General features: G+C 38.5%; 1 protein-coding gene across 8 annotated transcripts in view; it reads right to left on the bottom strand.

The window, feature by feature from the left end:
• The window catches only part of KANSL1 (KAT8 regulatory NSL complex subunit 1), a 188,918-nt gene that overhangs the window by 130,583 nt on the left and 37,863 nt on the right, over positions 1-20,472 (bottom strand). For all 8 annotated transcript variants that reach the window (XM_082443083.1, XM_082443081.1, XM_082443085.1 and 5 more), the window contains one exon: positions 10,785-12,159. In XM_082443083.1, the coding sequence (XP_082299209.1) occupies positions 10,785-12,076 (1,292 nt within the window). In that variant the 5' untranslated portion in view covers positions 12,077-12,159. The remainder of the gene's footprint in view (positions 1-10,784; positions 12,160-20,472) is intronic.

Raw genomic sequence — 20,472 nt, 5'->3', positions numbered from 1 at the left:
AGAGAAGACTAAAGGAGAAAGAACATAAAATACTTTCGTATCTTAAAAGATTTCTTTTTTCCAGCAACTGGGGAAATAAAGAGGATTTTTCCATGCAACTTGAAATATAAATCATCCCTTTAGAATATCAAAAATGTTTATTTTACCCATTTGCTGGGAAAAATAATGAAATAAGCACCTCCTTCGATTATTTATTATAGTAGAGGGAAACTATTTAACCTTCCCATCATCCCAAATGGTCAATGCCATGCCCATCAGTGTACTGGGCCGTCAGAGAGGCATCTAAAGAGCTATGCACCTTCAGGTTGCTCCATTTCTCCAAACAGAATCTTCTTTCTGCTCCTGCCAAATCAGTTCCAGGAGAAAAACAGTAGAGAGAGAGCAGTAAGGAAGAACTAGCTTTTATCTTCTCCATGACCTCAAGCAAATTATTTAACATATCTATAGTCTTGGGTCTCAACTATAAAATGAAGATATCACCTTCATCATGTGAATGTTTTAAAGATTTACCAAATGCAAACCACCTAACATATAGAAGGTGTGATCAATACTTAATAATTCCCCTGTCTCCTTCTTTTTATTTTTATTTTTTTGGCCGCACCATGAGGCTTTCAGGATCTTAGTTCCCCGACCAGGGAATGAACCCGGGCCACTGCGGTGAAAGCGCTGAGTCCTAACCACTGGACCGAGTCTCAACCCCTCGACAGCCAGGGAATTCCCTCCTTTTTAAAAAAAAATCACCCCCCCCCCCGCCACTTCCTAGATGCTACATCTACCTTAACAAAATGCCCCACCCAATCCATCCAACTCTTATTCCACAAAAGAAATGAGTTAACGGTATTGTAAGTTAAGAATATATTTGGGGGCTTCCCTGGGGGCGCAGTGGTTAAGAATCCGTCTGCCAATGCAGGGGACACGGGTTCGAGCCCTGGTCCACATGCCGCGGAGCAACTAAGCCCGTGAGCCACAACTACTGAAGCCCGCGCACCCAGAGCCCACGCTCTGCAACAAGAGAATCCACCACAATAAGAAGCCTACGCACCGCAACGAAGAGTAGCCCCCGCTCGCCGCAACCAGAGAATACCCGCGTGCAGCAACGAAGACCCAACGCAGCCATAAATAAATAAATGAATAATTTTTAAAAAAAGAATATATTTGGTATACCTTTCTTCAAAAGATACTATCAAATTATTTAATACTACTTACATTTCTTGACTATAAAGTGCCATATTTTACATGATGTTTGGTAAATCTCTTTTCATCAACCAAATCCAAAGGACAGTTTGATTCTATTTCCACTAAAATAAGTAGTGTTTATGCCCAAGCTGTGGGTAAACAGCCTAGATTAATACAGTCGGCCCTCTTTTTTTCAATTTATTTATTTTTATAATAATAATTTTATTATTATTTTTTTCCCCTTCACTGGCAGGTGGATTCTTAACCACTGCGTCACCAGGCAAGTCCCTGGCCCTCTTTAACTGTAGGTTTCCCATCTGAAGTTGGTTGAATCTGCAGATATGGAGGGCTAACTGTACTCACTGTACTAGGCCATTTTATATAAGGGACCTGAGCCTCCTCGGGATTTTGGTATCTGCAGGGCTCCTGGAATCAACCCCTGAGAGTACTGAGGGACAACTGCATCCTGATTTCTTATTAGCTATGTGACATTGAACAAGTAACAAACTTTTCAATCCTCAGTCTGAGTCTGTAAAACTAAGATAATATCTACCTCGTTGTACTGTGAGAACTAAATAAATTAATGCATGTAAAGCACTTTTAACACATTACTTACCTCAAAATATTCCACAAATGTAGGTTATTATTTTTTTCTCTATCAGTATGTCTCAAACTATGTTATCTGATTAGGCAAAGCTGATTTAAAATGTTTCCTAGCTCAACCAAAGCAATTCAGTCAAAACCTTCTTGGGGCCCACGTTTCAGACTAATTTAATCCCAACAGCCCTTAGCTCTGTCTCCTTCAGTTTCTATCTTACCAGGATGCATCTCTCAAGTACCACAAGAACAAACAGGAAAGAGGGATTAAGGGTGAACAAGAAAATGGTCACACACATAAATGGTATCATTCAGTTCCCTGGCTCATGCCCTTTATTCTATTAGGCAGAAAAAGTAAAACATCTTTCAAGAAAATGATTTTTTTTAAAGATTTTTTTTGATGTGGACCATTTTTAAAGTCTTTATTGAATCTGTTACGATATTGCTTCTGTTTTATGTTTTGGTTTTTTGGCTGCAAGGCATGTGGGATCTTAGCTCCCCAACCAGGGATCAAACCCACACCCCTGCATTGGAAGGCGAAGTCTTAACCTCTGGACTGCCAGGGAAGTCCCAGAAAATGATTTAAAACGGAATTTAACCCCTCTTCCTGGTTGCCATTCTTCAATGTCCACTCCCCACTGCCCCCCCCCACCAACACAATATTCTCCACAAATCCTCTTACTGAGTTCTGAATATAATCTATATGGTTGCTACAATGTTACTAAATAGGTTGCCAGAGCAACCCACAACATTTACAATTTAACAACAATTTTTAAGTATATTCCGTTTGAGGAAGACTCTTCAGATACTTTTATTACTAGATTGAAACTGATTTCAAAGCAATTTTGCTTACCACTTGGTGCAAAACCTTTCTTCATAATTATACAATTATGAAGTCAAACAGATGGCGGGACTTCCCTGGCAGTCCAGTGGTTAAGACTCCGCATTCCCAATGCAGGGGGGCGCGGGTTCGATCCTTGGTTGGGGAACTAAGATCCCACGTGCCGCACGGCACAGCCAAAAAAAATAAAACTAAATTCAAATAGGTTAAAGTTGCCACAAAGCCTTAATTAATGAGAATCAAAATTAGTAAGATGCACAATGGAAAACAGGAAAAAGACAACGAACTGGTAGTTATGAAAGGAGATGCCTTAGGCACGAATTTCTGCCTACCTTGCAAAATACAGAAGTCCCCAGGTATTCGAGGGGGACTGGTTCCAGACTCCCCTCCCCCCAATACCAAAATCTGCAGATGCTCAAGTCTGCAGATATAAAATAGGGTAGGTATTTGCATATAACCTATGCACATCATTCTGTATACTTTAAATCATCTCTAGATTACTTAAAATACTTTACAATGTGAATGTTAAATACATAGTTGCCAGTGAACTGAAATTTAAGTTTTGAATTCAAGTTTTGTTTTCTGGAAGTTTCTGGAATTCTCTCCCCCCCCCCAAATATTTCTGATCTGCAGTTGGTTGAATCCACCAATGTGGAACCTGCAGATCCAGAGGGCTGACTATAATCTAATCCATGTTGGTCTTTGCTCAGGGAGAGGGTAGAGAAACTAATTAAAGTACTATTCATTTGAAATACAATGTGACTCCAAGCTTTTCCTAGTAAAACAGTTTATTTTATCTTGCTGATGGAATCTAATAGGGTGCTCTGCAAATGACACTGAAACTTCTGGGTATGCCCAACAGCCAAAAATGTTTAAATGAAAATTAGTAAATATGGACCACATTCAGTAACATCCCCCATCGGCTCCTTCTCCATCCCAACAGATCCATCCCATCTAGTTACTCCTGTCAAAAATCTTAGAATCACCCATAATTCCTCTTCCCTCTCTCTCAACATCCCACTCATCGCATCCAATCAATCACAAGTCCTAGTCACCCTACCTCCAAAATACCCAGTTCCCTCACTCTTCCCTCCAAAGGCCAAGTCCCCATTCTCTTACCTAGCTTACCACAGCAGCCTAAATGGTTTCCCAAAGTCCAAATCTACTCTACTCTTCATACAATAAGAGGGATCTTTAAAAAATCCAATGATATATAAACTCTGTCAATGGTTTCACAATAAAATTTTAAACTAGAGATGACCTACAAGCCCACCTACGTGACATAGCCTCTAACAACCTCTCTGGCCTCATTTCTCACCACTCTCCTTACTACACTTTGCACTGTTCTTGAAAGCATCCAGCACCTCCCATTCTCAAGTCCTTAGCACATGCCGTTTCCTCTGTAACACACCTCCTCTCTTCTTCACCAACTCCTTCTCATCATTCAGGTCTCAACTTACATGTGACTTCTTCAAGATACTTGCTAGGACATCCCCACCCATCTTAATTAGATGTTCCTAATATGCACCCCCTTAGCACTCCGAACTTCGTTTCTGTGGCACCCACACCACGATAAATATATCATTAACTATATGATTACTTGCTTAAATAATCTCTCTTTCTAACCGATACTGCCCATGAGGGCAGGGCAGGGATTGTGTCTCTCTTATTCACCACTATCTACCCCTAGCACCTCAGCACAGAGTAGGCATTCAATACATCTAATAAACAAATTAATTAATTCCAAGGTCTCCAATGTAAGGTTCTGAGGCCTCTCTGTACAGGTCAACTCCTCCTTCTCTGTTTACACAGGATTACTTGAAGTCCATTTCCTGATTTTTAACAGTTGCTGGAACTTATAAGTAATACAGAAACCTTCATTTTTAAGACACTGGTAAAGAACTTGAACCCTCAGGTAAGGGTTATTTTGCAAGCTGTGTTCTTATAGCCACCCAAGCTTGAAACTTCAATCATCTATAATGATCCCTCCCTATTTTTCCCATACCGCCTTTGTTATTAATCCCATTAAATCTATTTCTGCACCATCTCTGGAATTTCCTCTTTTCCTTTTTACACTACATTTATTACACTTACCTATATTACTAGATCTCTAAAGTATTTCCACTCTAGACACTAAAGCCCCATGCCTTTTAGTCTCTGTCCTCTCTGTGTATGCTGTGCCTTCTTCCTGTACTGACCTACCTCATCAGGCCACAACCAAGACAACCTTCTATCAAAATCCTAGCCATCCTTCAAGGCTCATTTCTAATATCCTTTCTTTCCAATTCCATCAACCAGCTGTGATCTCTTCCTATTTCATTTGTATCACCCAACATTTACCGTATATTACTATATGGCCAGGCACTGTTCTAAGTAGTCATCTTTATCTACCATGTCTCCAATACACATCAAAACTATAAACTTTTTGTGGATAGAAACTCAGTTTATTTACCTATGGCATCTCTCACGTCTCACACATTCGCTCATAGGTACTTATATATATGACCACTTTAAAAGAGTACAACTGACCCCTGAACAACATGGGTTTAAACTGTGCACATGCATTTAGACGCAGATTTCTTTCAACATTTAATACGATCTGTGGTTGGTGGAATCCATGGATACAGAGGGCCATGGATGTTCAACTGCAGAGAGGGTGGGCAACCCTAACCCCATTGTTGTTCAAGGGTCAACTGTACTTCACTCAATTTTAAAGAACGAAAACACCAATCCCAAGGCAACAGAAAATATTTGGAGCAACTAGATCTGCAGCAAACGGGTAACCTCCAAATTCCTGCTGCCTAACTTCCTTCCTTCAGAATCATACAAGAAGCACCAAGAATAATTCTCACTACCTACATAACTTCTCAGAAAAAAAGCGGGGGGGTGGGGGGGAAGATGGAGAAAATACAGAAGTTCCTATTTCTGCCACTGGATGTCATATGCAGGCTAGCAGAAAAAGAAAAAAAAACATAAAGATGATTAGATTAAATTAGAACAAGGTGTTTGACAAGTGAAAGTTTACTCAGCTCTGAAGTAACTTCTCTAAGAACATGATGGAATTATTCCCACGTATGTATCGCACCCAGTAAGATCCACAATAATCATTTTAATGGATTATGGGGTGGAAAGGGGACCTAAGGTAGTAAAAGAATCAAAGCTCTAAGTCACAAGTCAAGAAAGCCATTTTGTTTCGAGGTACACCAGTGACTTAACAGGGAACTTTGCCTCAGACTCCCCAAATGCAAAAAAATGGTGCTGAGAATAGCTCCATCAATGTCAAAGACAGAGCTGTCACAATTCAAAGTAGTTTAAGCCCTAGAGATCAATTTCCTCATTTATATTAGAAAAAGCGGTTACATGATTAGCCCTATAGCTAGTCTGTAGCAAAGAAGGGTTAGATGTTAGCTTTCCAGCTAATAGACCTGTCACTCCATCATTTTGTGAAAGGACAAGGAATAGGAAAATAAGGACAAATCAAGTGGACTGCCATCTTTGGCAACATCATCTGTGAATACTTAATAAATTCAAGTACGAGCTATAACACAAAACATTCCACAGTAACTAACAAGCAAAATCAACAAACACACTAGTCATTCATTATACCCTGAAGTCTTCACGAACAACTCCAAAAGGGTGAAATTCCCCAGAAACATAGAAAAGTCACCGCAATCAAGACAATCAAAATTCAAATAACTTCTTTAGTGTCACTAAACTGAGCATCTAGTTAATTTTTACTCAACCTTGATCTGGAACAGACTTCAGGAGGCTACCAGACAAATAAAACATAGGTTAGAATAAATTTAAAAAAAATAAAAACATGAAAATAAAACAAGAACAGGGAGAATAAAACGAAGCCAAGAATGAGGCTTAAAAAAAAAGTACAACAATAAGTCCCACAAATTTGGCTCTACACTTCCAAAAGCCAAGAGGAAAATGGAGACCTAGTTAACAACACAAATTATAACAGCCAGGTAATAAAAACAGACTTAAAAGCTTAGGAAAAAATACAATTATTCTTGGTTGCATATCTTTGCCCTGAAGTCCTTATAAAGAAGGCATTGTGTAACATAAAGATATATTTTACATATAAAACAACATATACTTCTGTAGTCACTAACGAAATGTTTTATGGAATCATTTTTATTCTAACCTTCAAGATAAGCCTATAATAACAGTTTACAGAGTTTTTTGTTTTTTAGGGAAAAGAGGTCTACAAACTATCCAGGTACTCAGAACACTGCTGATCTAAGAATACATTTAAGAGAATATCTGGAAAACAATTTTTTCTTTACAGGTACTTACTATAAAAGTTTATAAGCACAAGGGTAATAAAATGAAAACTAAATTCAGCAAAACTAGGTATAGGTCCAGGAATTCCTAACAAAATAGCAGAACAAAACTCTTAGAAATGAGAAGGAGGAATACAAAGAAAAACTAAAGTGAAGAAGAGAGTGCGGGCGCACGAGCACACATTCAACAGTTCTTGTTATATACACATGAGATAACTATCAATAAATGCTTCTATTCCTACTTCTACAATTAAGAATTAAACATTGAGGTATTTATTGAAACATACAGCTTCCTTTCTAGTCCCTCAATCAAGAAGATGACGTTTTTAAAAAGAATGGTACAGCACAGGGAACTCTATTCAATGCTCTCTGGTGACCTAAATGAGAAGGAAATCCAAAAAAGAGGGGACATTATCTATAGGTAAAGCTGATTCACTTTGCTGTACAGTATAAACTAACACAATATTGTAAAGCAACTACACTCCAATAATAAAAAAATGCCAAAAAAAAAAAGAATGAAATGCCATTTGCAGCAACATGGACGGACCTAGAGATTATCATACTAAGTGAAGTAAATCAGAAAGAGAAAGACAAATACCATATGATACCACTTACATGTGGAATCTAAAACATGACCCAAATGAACTTATTTATGAAACAGAAACAGACTCCCAGGCATAGAAAACAAACTTATGATTACCAAAGGGGAAAGGGGGTGGGGGAGGGATAAATTAGGAGTTTGCAATTAGCAGATACAAACTACTATATATAAAATAGATAAACAAGGTCCTACTGTATAGCACAGCGAACTATATTCAATACCCTGTAATAAACCGTATAAAAAAATATGAAAAACAATATACGTAGATATATGTATAACTGAATCACTTTGGTGTTTACCAGAAACTAACAAAACATTGTAAATCAAAGTATTTATACTTCAATTAAAAAAAAAATTTTTTTAAAGATGATGTTTAAATTCCTGCTCATTCCACAGTGTTGTTACTAAACAATGATATAAGTCAAACCCAATGTAATGCAGATTTTCCAAAGTAGTAGTTACATGTACCAAGACAGGAAGATATACAAATATAACATTTTTGGATGATTTTCCAAAAAGAGCTTAAAATAAAAAGGTATAACAGTTTTAAACATAAAATCAGTTAACGAAAAAAAAAAAAAAGGAAAAGGAAAGAACTTCTCTAAACATGTCTCATCCAGCAATATTAGAATTTACTAACTGTAAAATGATAAATACACAATTCTCAACAACATATAAAACCAATCATTCTGCTACGCTAGCATGTGCCTAGGATTTACAATGAATCATTGATTTTCCTCTTGGAAAAAACATAGGAAATAAGGAAAAACACACATGAATTCTTGGTGAAAGCTTGTAATTTTCAGAGAACCATCCACTTGTAATTTAAGCAACATCATTTAAAAACAATTCATTTCAACAGTCTTCTCTACTAAATATTTTCATTATGGTTGCCCAGACTAAATTTATTGACTTTATCTCTGACAGTACTTCAGCAAAGGAGTGAAATACTAGACAGGCTACTGTAAGAGGTAAAAAGTTGAAATTCACCAGCTGGGTCAAGCTCCTGAAGAGTTAACTAACTTTTTATTCCAGGACTCAAGAATTATAAATCTGGTTATAAGATTTGGGAGGGACTATTAAATCACAAAGAAAAGGCTTCTCAGCATCCAAAGAACCTCTTTTTTTTTTTTTCTTTTTTAATCAAAGCAATGCATCCACTCTCACTGGCCAACTGCTGAAAATCTTTAAAATACTCAGAAGGTCAACAAACACCTGGCTAAATACTAGCCTTAGTAGCCAATCTGGTAACCTTGCTTAACAAGAACTTAAAAGTATTTAAACTTTATTGGTGGTTTTAATTTGTCAATAAATTCATATATATCATAATATGCAAAAAGTATATTTATTTGACAGTACTTTTAGTGTCCAAATTGTCCTTACTTTATAATATGATCTGAAGCATGGAAACTCAACTTTTTAAAGCATTATTTAGTTGATTTCATTGTAAGAGGATTAAACTGATCCCAAAAAGTTTCCTAAAATGATCCCTCAGTTGTCCTTATAATTTACACCCTGCCAATCAACAAACCATTATGTGAGAAGAAAACCCAAAACGAAGTGAATGGACTAAGAGGTCTTTTCAAATCACTAGACTACCCCATGAAATAAAAAAAGTTCTCTCGTAAGTATTTTCATTTCACTGGGTTGGAACAGTTACCCACAACATTACCAAAACTCAGAAATGTTTCCAATACAATGTATCCTGAAAACATTAAGCTTATAGAGTCTAGGTGTTTTTCTTCATCAAATACACAAAATAAGTACAGGAAACTTAAAATGTTTCAACTACAGTATGTTACACAAAATTACTCTTAAACACAAAATATTCAACTGTTAACCAAGATTTCTTAAAACAGTGGTTTAGGCAGCAAAGTCAGTGGGGATAATGCCACAAATACTGGCAAGCTGATTTAAGCTACTAATCCATTTAAGGAACGGTAACTATGTTACAGCAGTAGCAAGGCTCTGAAATTTATTTGCTTTAGACCTGAATATAGAAATGGACTCTTGAGCACAGTAAACTAACAAATGGTAATGGAACTTGGTCTACGAGGAAAAAATACAGCAAAATTATCCAGATTTTTTCACTCAAAATAGAAACACAAACCAAAATTTCATACTCGGATACAGTGTTATCCATGTGAATAACAAACAAAACTGGAAAAAAAAAAAAAAGGAAATTTACTTATGTTTAAAAGCGTAGCTGTCTCAACAAATCCTCCAGTGAAAAGCTTAGTCACCTTTTTATTTCAGGCAAGGGAAAGCCAATTATTCCAACATATCCACCTATTTCAGCCTTCTCTAGTAATCCAACTTTTACAACATCCCTACCCAAAGAGGAAATGAAAGAAGATCTACTAGTCAACTCCCCTGCCCTTCTTTTCCAACTACTCTGTTTACTCTCTCATAAGTCTCGATAAATGTAGATTGATCTATCTCTAAGGAGATATATTTTACTTCCTTATCTGTAAGGAGCAGAATGCAGGGTCAGGAGGGAAGAACAAGAGTAAAGCACCTCTGGCTCAACCAGGTCCATCTAAAGTGCCACACAAAGCTTATGAATAATTTTCCTCAAGCCAACAGATTTTGAAAATCCAGCACGAATTTATCCCAAATATGTCAATACATTTAACTTAACTGAGAGAAAATAAAATCCAAATCTGATAAAGATGGTTTCTTTCAGGGAGAGAATGAGGTTGTGAAAGCAGACTGTGCTTGGAGGCAACCTATAAAATACTCTGAAGCATTTTCTGATTATTAGTCCTTAAAACATACGGAAATCTCAAGTGTTAAAGACTGGGTACATTCTCTGCTGAAAGCTCAATTAGAAGCAACTATAAATTCCAGCGAACTTAACTAGGTCAACTAAACTTTTGGCCCCACTTACTAGAAACAACAAAATCTGAAGTCAAGCCTTATAAACTTACAAAAATATCCTACATATAGTTTCAAAAGAAATCTAATTATTCACTCTGAAAGGATGGGTACAGTTATACAAATTGGAAGTCTTCCAGTTTTTTTCTTAGTAAGATTTCAATGGAAAATTAACAGCTTTTACCCTACAGCAACACAACGCTGTACCAAATATACCTTCCATTTCTTCACTAGCAGGTATATATGCACCCACCTACCTAAAATTAGGAAAAAGACAAACGAAAGAAACCTAGGCACCTATATACAAAGAAGCCCATTCTTCCCATGATGGGAATTCACCAACTCTTTCTCCCTTGTCCAAACATTTCCCAAGAATGACATTATGCACGATTCTACTCACAGGGGTAAGTGGCGCTGCTCAGGATCAGCTCTGGTCAGTTCTTCCTCTTCAATATCAGACTCTCCCCCTGAACTACTGTCAGTGACGTCTGAATCAAATGCTCGTTCACTGCACCTCAAGTTGGCTATACCACTGGCTGTAAATCTGTCCAATTCTTCTGAAATCGAATCACTTTTCAGGAAGTTGCTAAGTCCCTCTGAAGTGGCGGTCTCGCTGGCAGCTTTTCTCAACGCAGCTTCAGCCTTTCGAGTTAGCATCAACTGGCTCCGGGGCCTCAAGGATTCCAAGTTTGGCAGTTTGCTCAAAGTTTTCTCTAAAAATCCACCCAGCTGATGCTGTATATGCCTCTCCACCTGCTTGGCTTGCACAACCTGTAAGCGCTTCTGTAACCTGCGGGCACGGCTCTCAATATCAGCCTGCCGCCGTAGTAAAGCTGATATCCTTGTGTCGGAATCTAAAGCACTGAAAAGAATGGAAGACAGGGGAGACTTTTTACCCTCTAACTTGACACCCCCCAAGTTAGAACTGGAGTCTGTGTCAGGTGATAACCTACTGCTTCCTTGAAGTGCCGGCGGCTGTTCCATGGAATTTACAGAAGATTTGTTTGCAGTGCTATTATTGCTAAATATCGTTGTGTGTTCTACATCAAGGCTTCTATGTGGAAGAGTGCAATTGGTCATACCTCCTTTCAAGTCCCCAGATTCAGATGCCACCACTTCACCCCCCTGAAGAGAAGATGACGTGAGAGCTCGTTTTCCCCCATTAAGGGGACTGGAATTGTCGTGATCAGAATGTGTTGAACTTTTAGTCAATTTCTTCGCCAACCCATTTACAGGTGCTTGTGGCAGAGCTGTCTGACCACTTGTATTCATGGTTCTAAGATTCTCTAAGGAAAACTCCAAAACTGGCTGTCTCCCCAACAGCTCAGCTCGGAGTTCATAGGACTGAGATAAGAGAGGATGAGATTTAAGTACTGTCTGCTTGCTGAAGACACCTTGCAATTTCAACGATTCCTTTGAGGGAACAGATGTTACATCGGAGCAAAGATAAGACGCCACCAGTGGTTGCAGCTTTCCCAAGTCTTCCTTGTTAGGATTATTTCGGAAGTCTAGACTGGGGTCCTCTGCAGCAATGGCTTTTCTTTTGGTTCCGTTGGCAGCAATAAGGATGTTGGCGTTGCCGTTATTTTCGGCACTGCCAGGGGACAAAGTGGAGGATGGCGGAGCCAGTTTGAACCGGATATGGTGTGCTTCAGCTGCTGCGTCAGTGAGAGCGGGCGCCATCGCAGCCATTCAGCACAGAGAGACAGGAAGTCCAGCCTCTCCCGGTGCCGAGGCCAGCTCCACAGCCCCTTACCGCCTCCCCAGAGAACAGACTAGAAGAGAAAGAAGAAAAGGAAGTTAGAAATACAAGCATGTTAGAAAACAACACACATGTTTTTAATACAAACATTACTTGAGGCTGTTAACCAAACTCTGCCTCCAGAAGAAAAACACTCAAACCAAAAGGGGAGGTGTGTTGGGGCAGGGCCACAATCCCTGCACAAGAGAAAGAATTCCATCCTTTTTTGTCACTTGTTACCATAAATTGAACGTAGCCACAGACTATTAAAGTTAAATCATCTGCATCTAAAAGAAAAATATCTTTAAAACTTCTTGAAATTAGTGAATTTAAAGCAAATGTATCAAACTAAGCACCCAGTAATTAAACAGAAAAGAATTAGTAAGGAACTCCTCATCCCTACCAAAAGTTTGTATGCCAATTGTCACAGGTCTGTACATTTTTCTGGCCAAAGGATCCAATGTTCGTCAGCTTCCCACTTCTCTGCAAGACAGATCATACTAAAAGCTTAACTGTATCACACCTGTGTTACCAGTTCACTTCATCAATTTTCTTTTCTTTTGCTGTCCTCAGTACGGCCCACCTCTCAAATTAACTGCCCAACTGATGTGTCTCTTTCCTTTACCCCAAAACTTCTTGAAAAAATAGTTATAAATAGCTGCCTCTGCACTTCTCACTCTTCTATAATCTGGCTTCTACTCCTACTGCTCTGGCAAAGGTAATCTCATTATCAAATCCAAAGCTCAAGCCTCAGTCCGCATTCTATCTGACTTCTCTGGAGCATTAGGTAGTGCTGACCACCCCAATCTTCTTGAAATTCTCCTTTCCAGATGTCCTTGACAACAAGGTCCATTCTTCTGCCCTCTTCTCTCTCAACTCACTTCCCTGGCAACAACCACTATAGCAACATGGTAAGGCCTCCTAGAGCTCAGAAAAACATGCTCAGCTGCACTAATCAACATCCCCACCTATGTTCCTCAAGCCCCCTGAAACTCAAAACTGACTTTCTTTTTACTCCTTACCCATTTTTATCATCTCAGGTAACGGTATTGCTTTCATTTAGTAACCCAAGCTAAAAACCTCAGCCATTTGCCACTTCTTTATCCCCTTTGATTTATCTGGTCTGAGAGTAAAAGGAAATCTGTGCAAAGAACGAAGCCAGCTGTTCCTAAAGTGTGGCCTATGGACTTCCTGAGAACTCGAAGACCATTTCAGAGGTCCACAAGATCAAAGCATTTTCGTAATAATATTAAACGTTATTTGCCTTTTTTCATAGTGCTGACATTTGCACTAAGGGTACAAAAACAAGTCTGAGCAAAACTACTGGTACCTTTGCACAATTCAGGGCAGAGGCACCAAACTACTAATAACCACTGGTCAATGTATTCGCTATTCATTTAAAAATAAATAAATAAATAGGTTAGTACCGCTGACCTTTGATATCCTTGGTGAAATATGAAAATAATGAACTTTATTAAATCTCCACTCGAGTCTTCAGTGTGTGTGTGTATATATAGGTATACAAATATTCTGTGCAATGAAGGGAAAGTAGACATAAAGCACTTCTGCTACTTTAAGAAATCTGAGAAAAAGCACTAGTACAACTGAGTTACAAGCTGAACTAGAAGCTTCCCTCACGGAACACTATTTTTACTTGGCAGAACAACTGACAAACTATGATTATTCAGACTTGAATAGTTAGCAGACATTTTCTTGAAAATGAACAAAGTGAACCTGTCACTTCAAGGAAACCCAATGATGATGTTTGTTGCCAATGAGAAAATCTGAATTTTCAAGCAAAAATAAGTATTTTGAAAACGTGTATCCACCACCATGAGCTTGAACGTTTCCCCAATACTGAAGTCTTGATTAAGTAGACTACTGCTGATATTAGTGAATGAGAATTTGATACCACATAATGAAATGTGTCAACCTTTGGAAGATCTGCATAACTCAGTGAATGACCAAATGACCAAGCTCGTTAGAAACGAGTGCATGGGTAAAAGAAGTGCAAGACAAGCCAATGGATTAATGTGACAGAGTATGAAAAGCTCACTGACACAGCTTTAGATTCCACAGTGCAGCTAACCTTTATGAAACTACTATTTGTCAAGTTTGAGTATAGTGTCAAAGGATAGCCACACTTTAAAAGGCTATTTAAATACTCCTCTCTTTTCCAAACTACAGATCTGTACAAGGTCAGATTTTCTTTATATAATTCCAAAACAACATATCACAATAGAATGAATGCAGAAGCAGACAGGAGAACCCAGCTGTTTTCTATTAAGCCAGACATTAGGAAGATTTGCAAAAATGTAAAATAATGCCATTCACACTTAATATTTTTTTTGTTCTGGTAAAAAGTTATTTTCAGAATATGTAATAGGTTTGTTATTTTAAAATGAGCTCGTAAATAATTTTTTTTTTTAATTTGGCCACACTGCTTGGTTTGTGGGATCTTAGTTCCCCAACCAGGGATTGAACCTGCGCCCTCGGCAGTAAAAGCGCGGAGTCCTACCCACTGGACCGCCAGGGAATTCCCCGTAAATAATTATTCTTTGAATTTCTTGAAGTTTCTAATCAACTACTGATAATAACCCATAAAAGTTCTCTGTGGTTTCCAACATTTTTTATAAGTGAAAAGGGGCCTTGAGACCAAAAAGTTTATGAATCACTGAACTAAACACAACCTCCTCCTCCCTCAGAAAAAAAAAATGACAGCAACTTCCAATTTGGTCAAACATTTTATCTTTAGATAAAATCAACATAGGATGGTAAGCCCTATAGTAAGTACTACACCAAGATTCTTCATAATATGGCAATTCAAATCATTAGTATCGAAATTTAAGTAAATGATTGAGAAAACATCCGTACAAATACCAATACACTTATAGGTCAAATTTGACTACTGCTCTATGTAACTGCCAAAATTTTCTCACTCTAAGCTTATAATAACGTTAACAAACATCCCATATTCATTAAACTAGATCTTCTGGGGATTACAGAGTTTTATCCTCATGGACTTTCTAGCATATGGCATTCTGTGTGACTAACTGTTCTACGTCCACTTTTCCTATTTCTGATTTTAAATTTAAAAATAATTCCTAATGTAATAAAAAATAGTTATGTTACACTGGTTGAATTGACAGATGAACCAATGTAAGTTCTTTATTCAAAATACCTTGAGTCAATTTTATAAAAGGCATTTTCTCCCATAAACAAAAATCACTATCTGATCTTTCCCATCAACTCAATATCCTCTTTCGAACTGATATCAATACACAGTTGAGGGCTTCCCTGGTGGCGCAGTGGTTGAGAATCTGCCTGCCAATGCAGGGGACACGGGTTCGAGCCCTGGTCTGGGAAGATCCCACATGCCGCGGAGCAACTAGGCCCGTGAGCCACAACTACTGAGCCTGAGCATCTGGAGCCTGTGCTCCCCAACAAGAGAGGCTGCGATAGTGAGAGGCCCGCGCACCGCGATGAAGAGTGGCCCCCACTTGCCGCAACTAGAGAAAGCCCTCGCACAGAAACAAAGACCCAACACAGCCAAAAATAAATAAATAAATAAACCAAAAAAAAAAATACACACTTGATACTGGCAATGCAAGGAGGCACATTATCAGTGCCAGATGATTAATACAGCATATGAGAGTAGATGTAGCCTACTACCCAAAAGCACTACAGTTAAGTCTCAGAAATAGCAGGAAACAGCCTCCCTCTGGGGACTCAAGCAAGGGCACAGATGTTACACAGCTTCCACAAAACTTACTGAGGAAAACCCATGTTCACACAGCTCACGTAAAAAGAGGGGTGTAATTAACATCACACCACAGAAGGTACTTAAGCAGTAAACATTCCAAAGTTATTTCAGAATTATTCAGTTCTTAAAAATTCACAACTTAAAAGAAAAACCTGCTGACTCAAATCCCATCTCTTTCAAGATTTCTCTGACCCTCTGCAAGCAGTCCGAGAACTTGACATTAATCACATACACCTCAAAAGCGAATTTATTTTGCTTACACTCCCTCCTTGGTCTCAATATCCCCACAGGATGCATTGCAAAGAGTAGTTACTAAAACAATTGTCTCAATAAATAGGGAAAGGGAAAAGTGAAGTCTTCAGAAGAAATTCCATTCCTAACTCCTGAATCTTTATCTTTCTACACCAAAACTACTGTTAAAAAATATATATTAGGGCTTCCCTGGTGGCTCAGTGGTTGAGAATATGCCTGCTAATTCAGGGGACACGGGTTCGAGCCCTGGTCTGGGAAGATCCCATATGCCGCAGAGCAGCTAGGCCCGTGAGCCACAACTACTGAGCCTGCGCGTCTGGAGCCTGTGCTCCGCAACAAGAGAGGCCGCGATAGTGAGAAGCCCGCACGCCGCGATGAAGAGTGGCCCCCGCTCGCCGCAACTGGAGAAAGCCCTCGCACAGAAACGAAGACCCAACACAGCCAAAAATAAAAATTAATTAATTATTAAAATATATATATATATAAATATATATATTAAAAACTACACCCCTCTCCCTTCATTGACTTGAAACGCTGTGCTGAGATGCAATATTACTCCCAAAGACACTCACGGATAAGGGGAGCCGGTCCAGGTTCACATCCTGGCTCCACCTGTATTTAAATTATTTAACTATTCTGCTCCCTCAATTTCCTCATCTGCAAAAAACAGGGCGGACCTCAGAAGGCTGCTGTGATGATTAAATAAAATACTTTCAATTACTTAACCTAGTGCCTGGCACAAGCACCCATTATTTGCACTGTTATTATAACCTATAGACAAAAAGCAAACATTACTGAAATGAAAAAATGTTAAACGAAAAAAAAAGGTGTTAAAAAATAAAACATATACTATGACCTCATTTCTGTTTTAAAAAGTAGGTGATAAGATTCTTTTGTCTTTTATTTTCTGGCTTATGTAATGTTTCCACCATACACATGTATTGCTTATATAATAAAAAGGAAGGAAGCAAAAATAACGCAAATTCTTAAAGAGCCAAAAAATGTGAATAAGGCAAAATATCACAATAACTTTCTTAAATTTAACATAATGAGCAAAATGTTGATTGAAACGATTCCCATCCCACTTGAATCCCAAAAAACATCACTACTCAACAATTCAGAGCAGAGAAAAACTGTCAGACTTAAGCAGTTTTACAAAAAGTTTATGATAAATCACCTTTCTCCAAAGAATACAAAGCATTAAAAGCTATAATTACTTACTAATCCTCATAACAACCTGGGTGGTAGGTTTCGGGCTGGGATTATAATTTCCAATTCACTGGTGGGGACAGATAGTAAAGTTATATTGTACATTTAGAATAAAGGAACTTAAAATATTCCAATTTTTTAGTTCATCTAATAAACCACAATCTGACAAAAAAAAAAAAAAAAAGATGGAGCTAATGTACCTGCTGTCACTGACATAAACTAAGATTCAGCAGTAAGCTTGAAGAGACAAAAAGAAGGGCTATCTTATCAAGGTCCTTTAAAAGGCTATAAAAGTTTGGGCTAGGTAATAACAGTTTCCCTCCCAGTTCCAAGGAAACATTTTGAGGACTGGAAGATGTCAAATGGGTTCAGCAGGCAAACACATTTAGGAGAAACTTCCTTGATGAAGATTCACAACACACTTCATTATACTGAATACTCAAATATTTGCACCTTTAACAAATAAACATCTTTTTTCCATTACACCCACTAATATCTTGCAGAACACTGTTCTGAGGGATACAAGTTAGAATACAGTTCAAATACGCGACCTCTAGGGTCCCTTCCTGTGCTTATGATTCTATTATTATAAACTGAAATACAGATTCAAGAACAAACTTCCACCTAACACAAGTAGCACTGGGAAGCCAAAGTACACCCCTAGGACAGAGTTCCTCAACATCAGCACTACTGACTTGTGCCAAATTATTTTTCGTTGTGGAGGAAGGGGATCTCTCCTGTGCACTGCAGGTGGTTTAGCAACATCCCTGGCCTCTACATGCACTAGATGCCAGCAGCACTCTCCTCTCCTGTAAATTATGACAACCAAAAATGCCTCCAGAAATGACAAATGTCCCCCAGGGGGCAAAATCACAACCCCCAATTGAGAACCACTGTCTAGAGACAGATTCTCTCTACAGCTACAGATGTCTGTACATACATACATATTTCTGTATATACAGATTTCCAGAAAGCACACATATCTGGCTGCTTCAAATAGTGCAAGTCAAAACTAACTCCACACCTGCAAATGAGAACCATGCTTTATTCCTTGTAAATTCCCAAGACAGGAGTCCAGTTACACAAGAATAAACTGGCAGCATGCACCTTGCAAAAATGTTGATAAGCTGCGGGGACCCAAAGGGAAGGGTCTGGCCATTTGGGTGGCCAACAACCGCACTTTCACTGAAAACAGAAGCAAAAATCAAATGGGGGAAAAGAAGCTTGCCCATAATGTGGCTTCTACTAACCTCTTCCCACCATTACCTCATTACTCTGCACAAAACAAAGAAATAGCCAGAGGAAGGATGGTTAGGGAAGTGTCTGTGAAGTTATCAAAATTTCAGCTGAAACTTGAAAATTAGCTAAAATTTCATTATGTAGAAGGCTGGGGTAAAAGAAGGGTAATGTGGCATTCTAGTGAGAGGAAAAGGCACAGGAAAAGGCAAAACTGTGGGAAAACATAGGATATCCTGGAGGTTGAAAGAAATGATCGATTTGCTTGAAATATAAAGCATACTGTAACAGAGAAAACACTACAGAAAAAGGTGAAAAGGAAGTGTGAAGCCAGATCACTAATGGACAACCTTCAATAGCCAGCCTTTACTCAGACTTAAAGGCAGTGGAAAGTCATTAAAGGTTTTTCAGATGGGGAGTGACACGTGAGAACTGTGCTGCAGATAGACCAGTTGGGTAGGACAGATTAAAAGAAAGTAAAAAGTCAAAGACCAATGAAGAAGCTACTGCAATAATCCAGATAGGATACAACAAGAATCTCAACTAAGGTGTTCACCACAGTGGAATGGTCGAAGTCTCCTCCAGGCTTTGGAAGGGCCTAAAGTCTGCAGAAGGGCCAAATAAGTGACATAAACAGAAAAGGTAAAAGACTCTTAGGAAACAAGAGAGAAGGCTGTCTTTTCCTTCATAATTTCAGCTCCTTAATGATAAAAATCTCTCATTTATTTCTCATAAAGCTGTACAGGTTGGGGGGGGCTGTTCAGTTTTGGGGTATCCTCTCCTTTCCTAACAGGGCCAACCCAAACCCAGCCCACATCTGCATCAGCTCACATCTAAATTATCATAACAGCTTCCTGACTGATGCCTCAGTCCTCTAATCCATTCCATAATCCATTCTTTTTATCGCCTCTCTTCTCTACTCTAGAATAACTCCTAGTACCTTTCTCATGAGTCCAAATTCTCCGAGATGAAACTGAAAACAATATCAAAGCAAGTGCATCAGTTGGCTTAGACCTAGAGCTCCCTGCCCCCAGATTCAACTCCATAATCTTTGCCTATGCTGCTGCCTCTACCTGGAAGGTCCTTCTACCCTTTAAGCCCAAAACTTAATCCTTCAATACACAGCATCTCCACAACAACTTTTCCAGACTATTCAGATTCACATCACTTTCTTCCTGCTTAAATTGTACAATGCACTTAAAGTCATCACTCAATTAAAATCATCTGAATGTTCCCTAGTTGTCAATTTATTAATATTAATTTATTCTATTTCCGAGACAGGAGAAGTTCTTTAACATCCCTCTTTGTATGCTCACCAACTTTATCTAGCTAGAGCTTGGTACATAGTAAGCACTGTGAACACTTACTGACAGGGCTAGAGTAGTTAAAAAAGACCTAGAGGTAGGCTTTCACGTATAAGATTGTGCTAAGCAGAGAAAGACGAGGAAATTCTAATCAAGAAACTGACACAATCAAAATAATAGGGAAGGATTTGGGAGATATCCACAGAACTTGGATGAACCAAGTGTTACGTGTGCAGCTTCTCAAGAAAGAGAGGGAAAAAGCAGCTATGCAGTGCTTCGTGATGAAGTACCAAAAGCTACATTACGGAACACACTGGAAAGTATTTTTTTTTTTTGTATTTCTTTTACAAATGTAGATTTGTTATGGAATACAACAGGGAGTGGGCAGCAAAATTTTTATTATAAAACAAAGAAATAATGTGGACCTCACCACCCCAGTCCCTAACACTTTCTATGCCAACAGGGCAGGGCTTCTTAGGTTTTATAATTACTAAGGGAACCATAGCTCTGGCTGGAGAATAGGTTATTATTATGATTGTTCTAACATTCACTAACATTCACTAAATGCTCTAATGTTCACTAA

The sequence above is a fragment of the Balaenoptera physalus genome (assembly GCF_965194825.1).
Source record: "Balaenoptera physalus genome assembly, chromosome: 20".
In the NCBI taxonomy this organism is placed as follows: domain Eukaryota; kingdom Metazoa; phylum Chordata; class Mammalia; order Artiodactyla; family Balaenopteridae; genus Balaenoptera; species Balaenoptera physalus.
The sequence above is the reverse complement of the archived record's forward strand: the minus strand, read 5'-3'. Positions and strand labels throughout refer to the sequence as shown.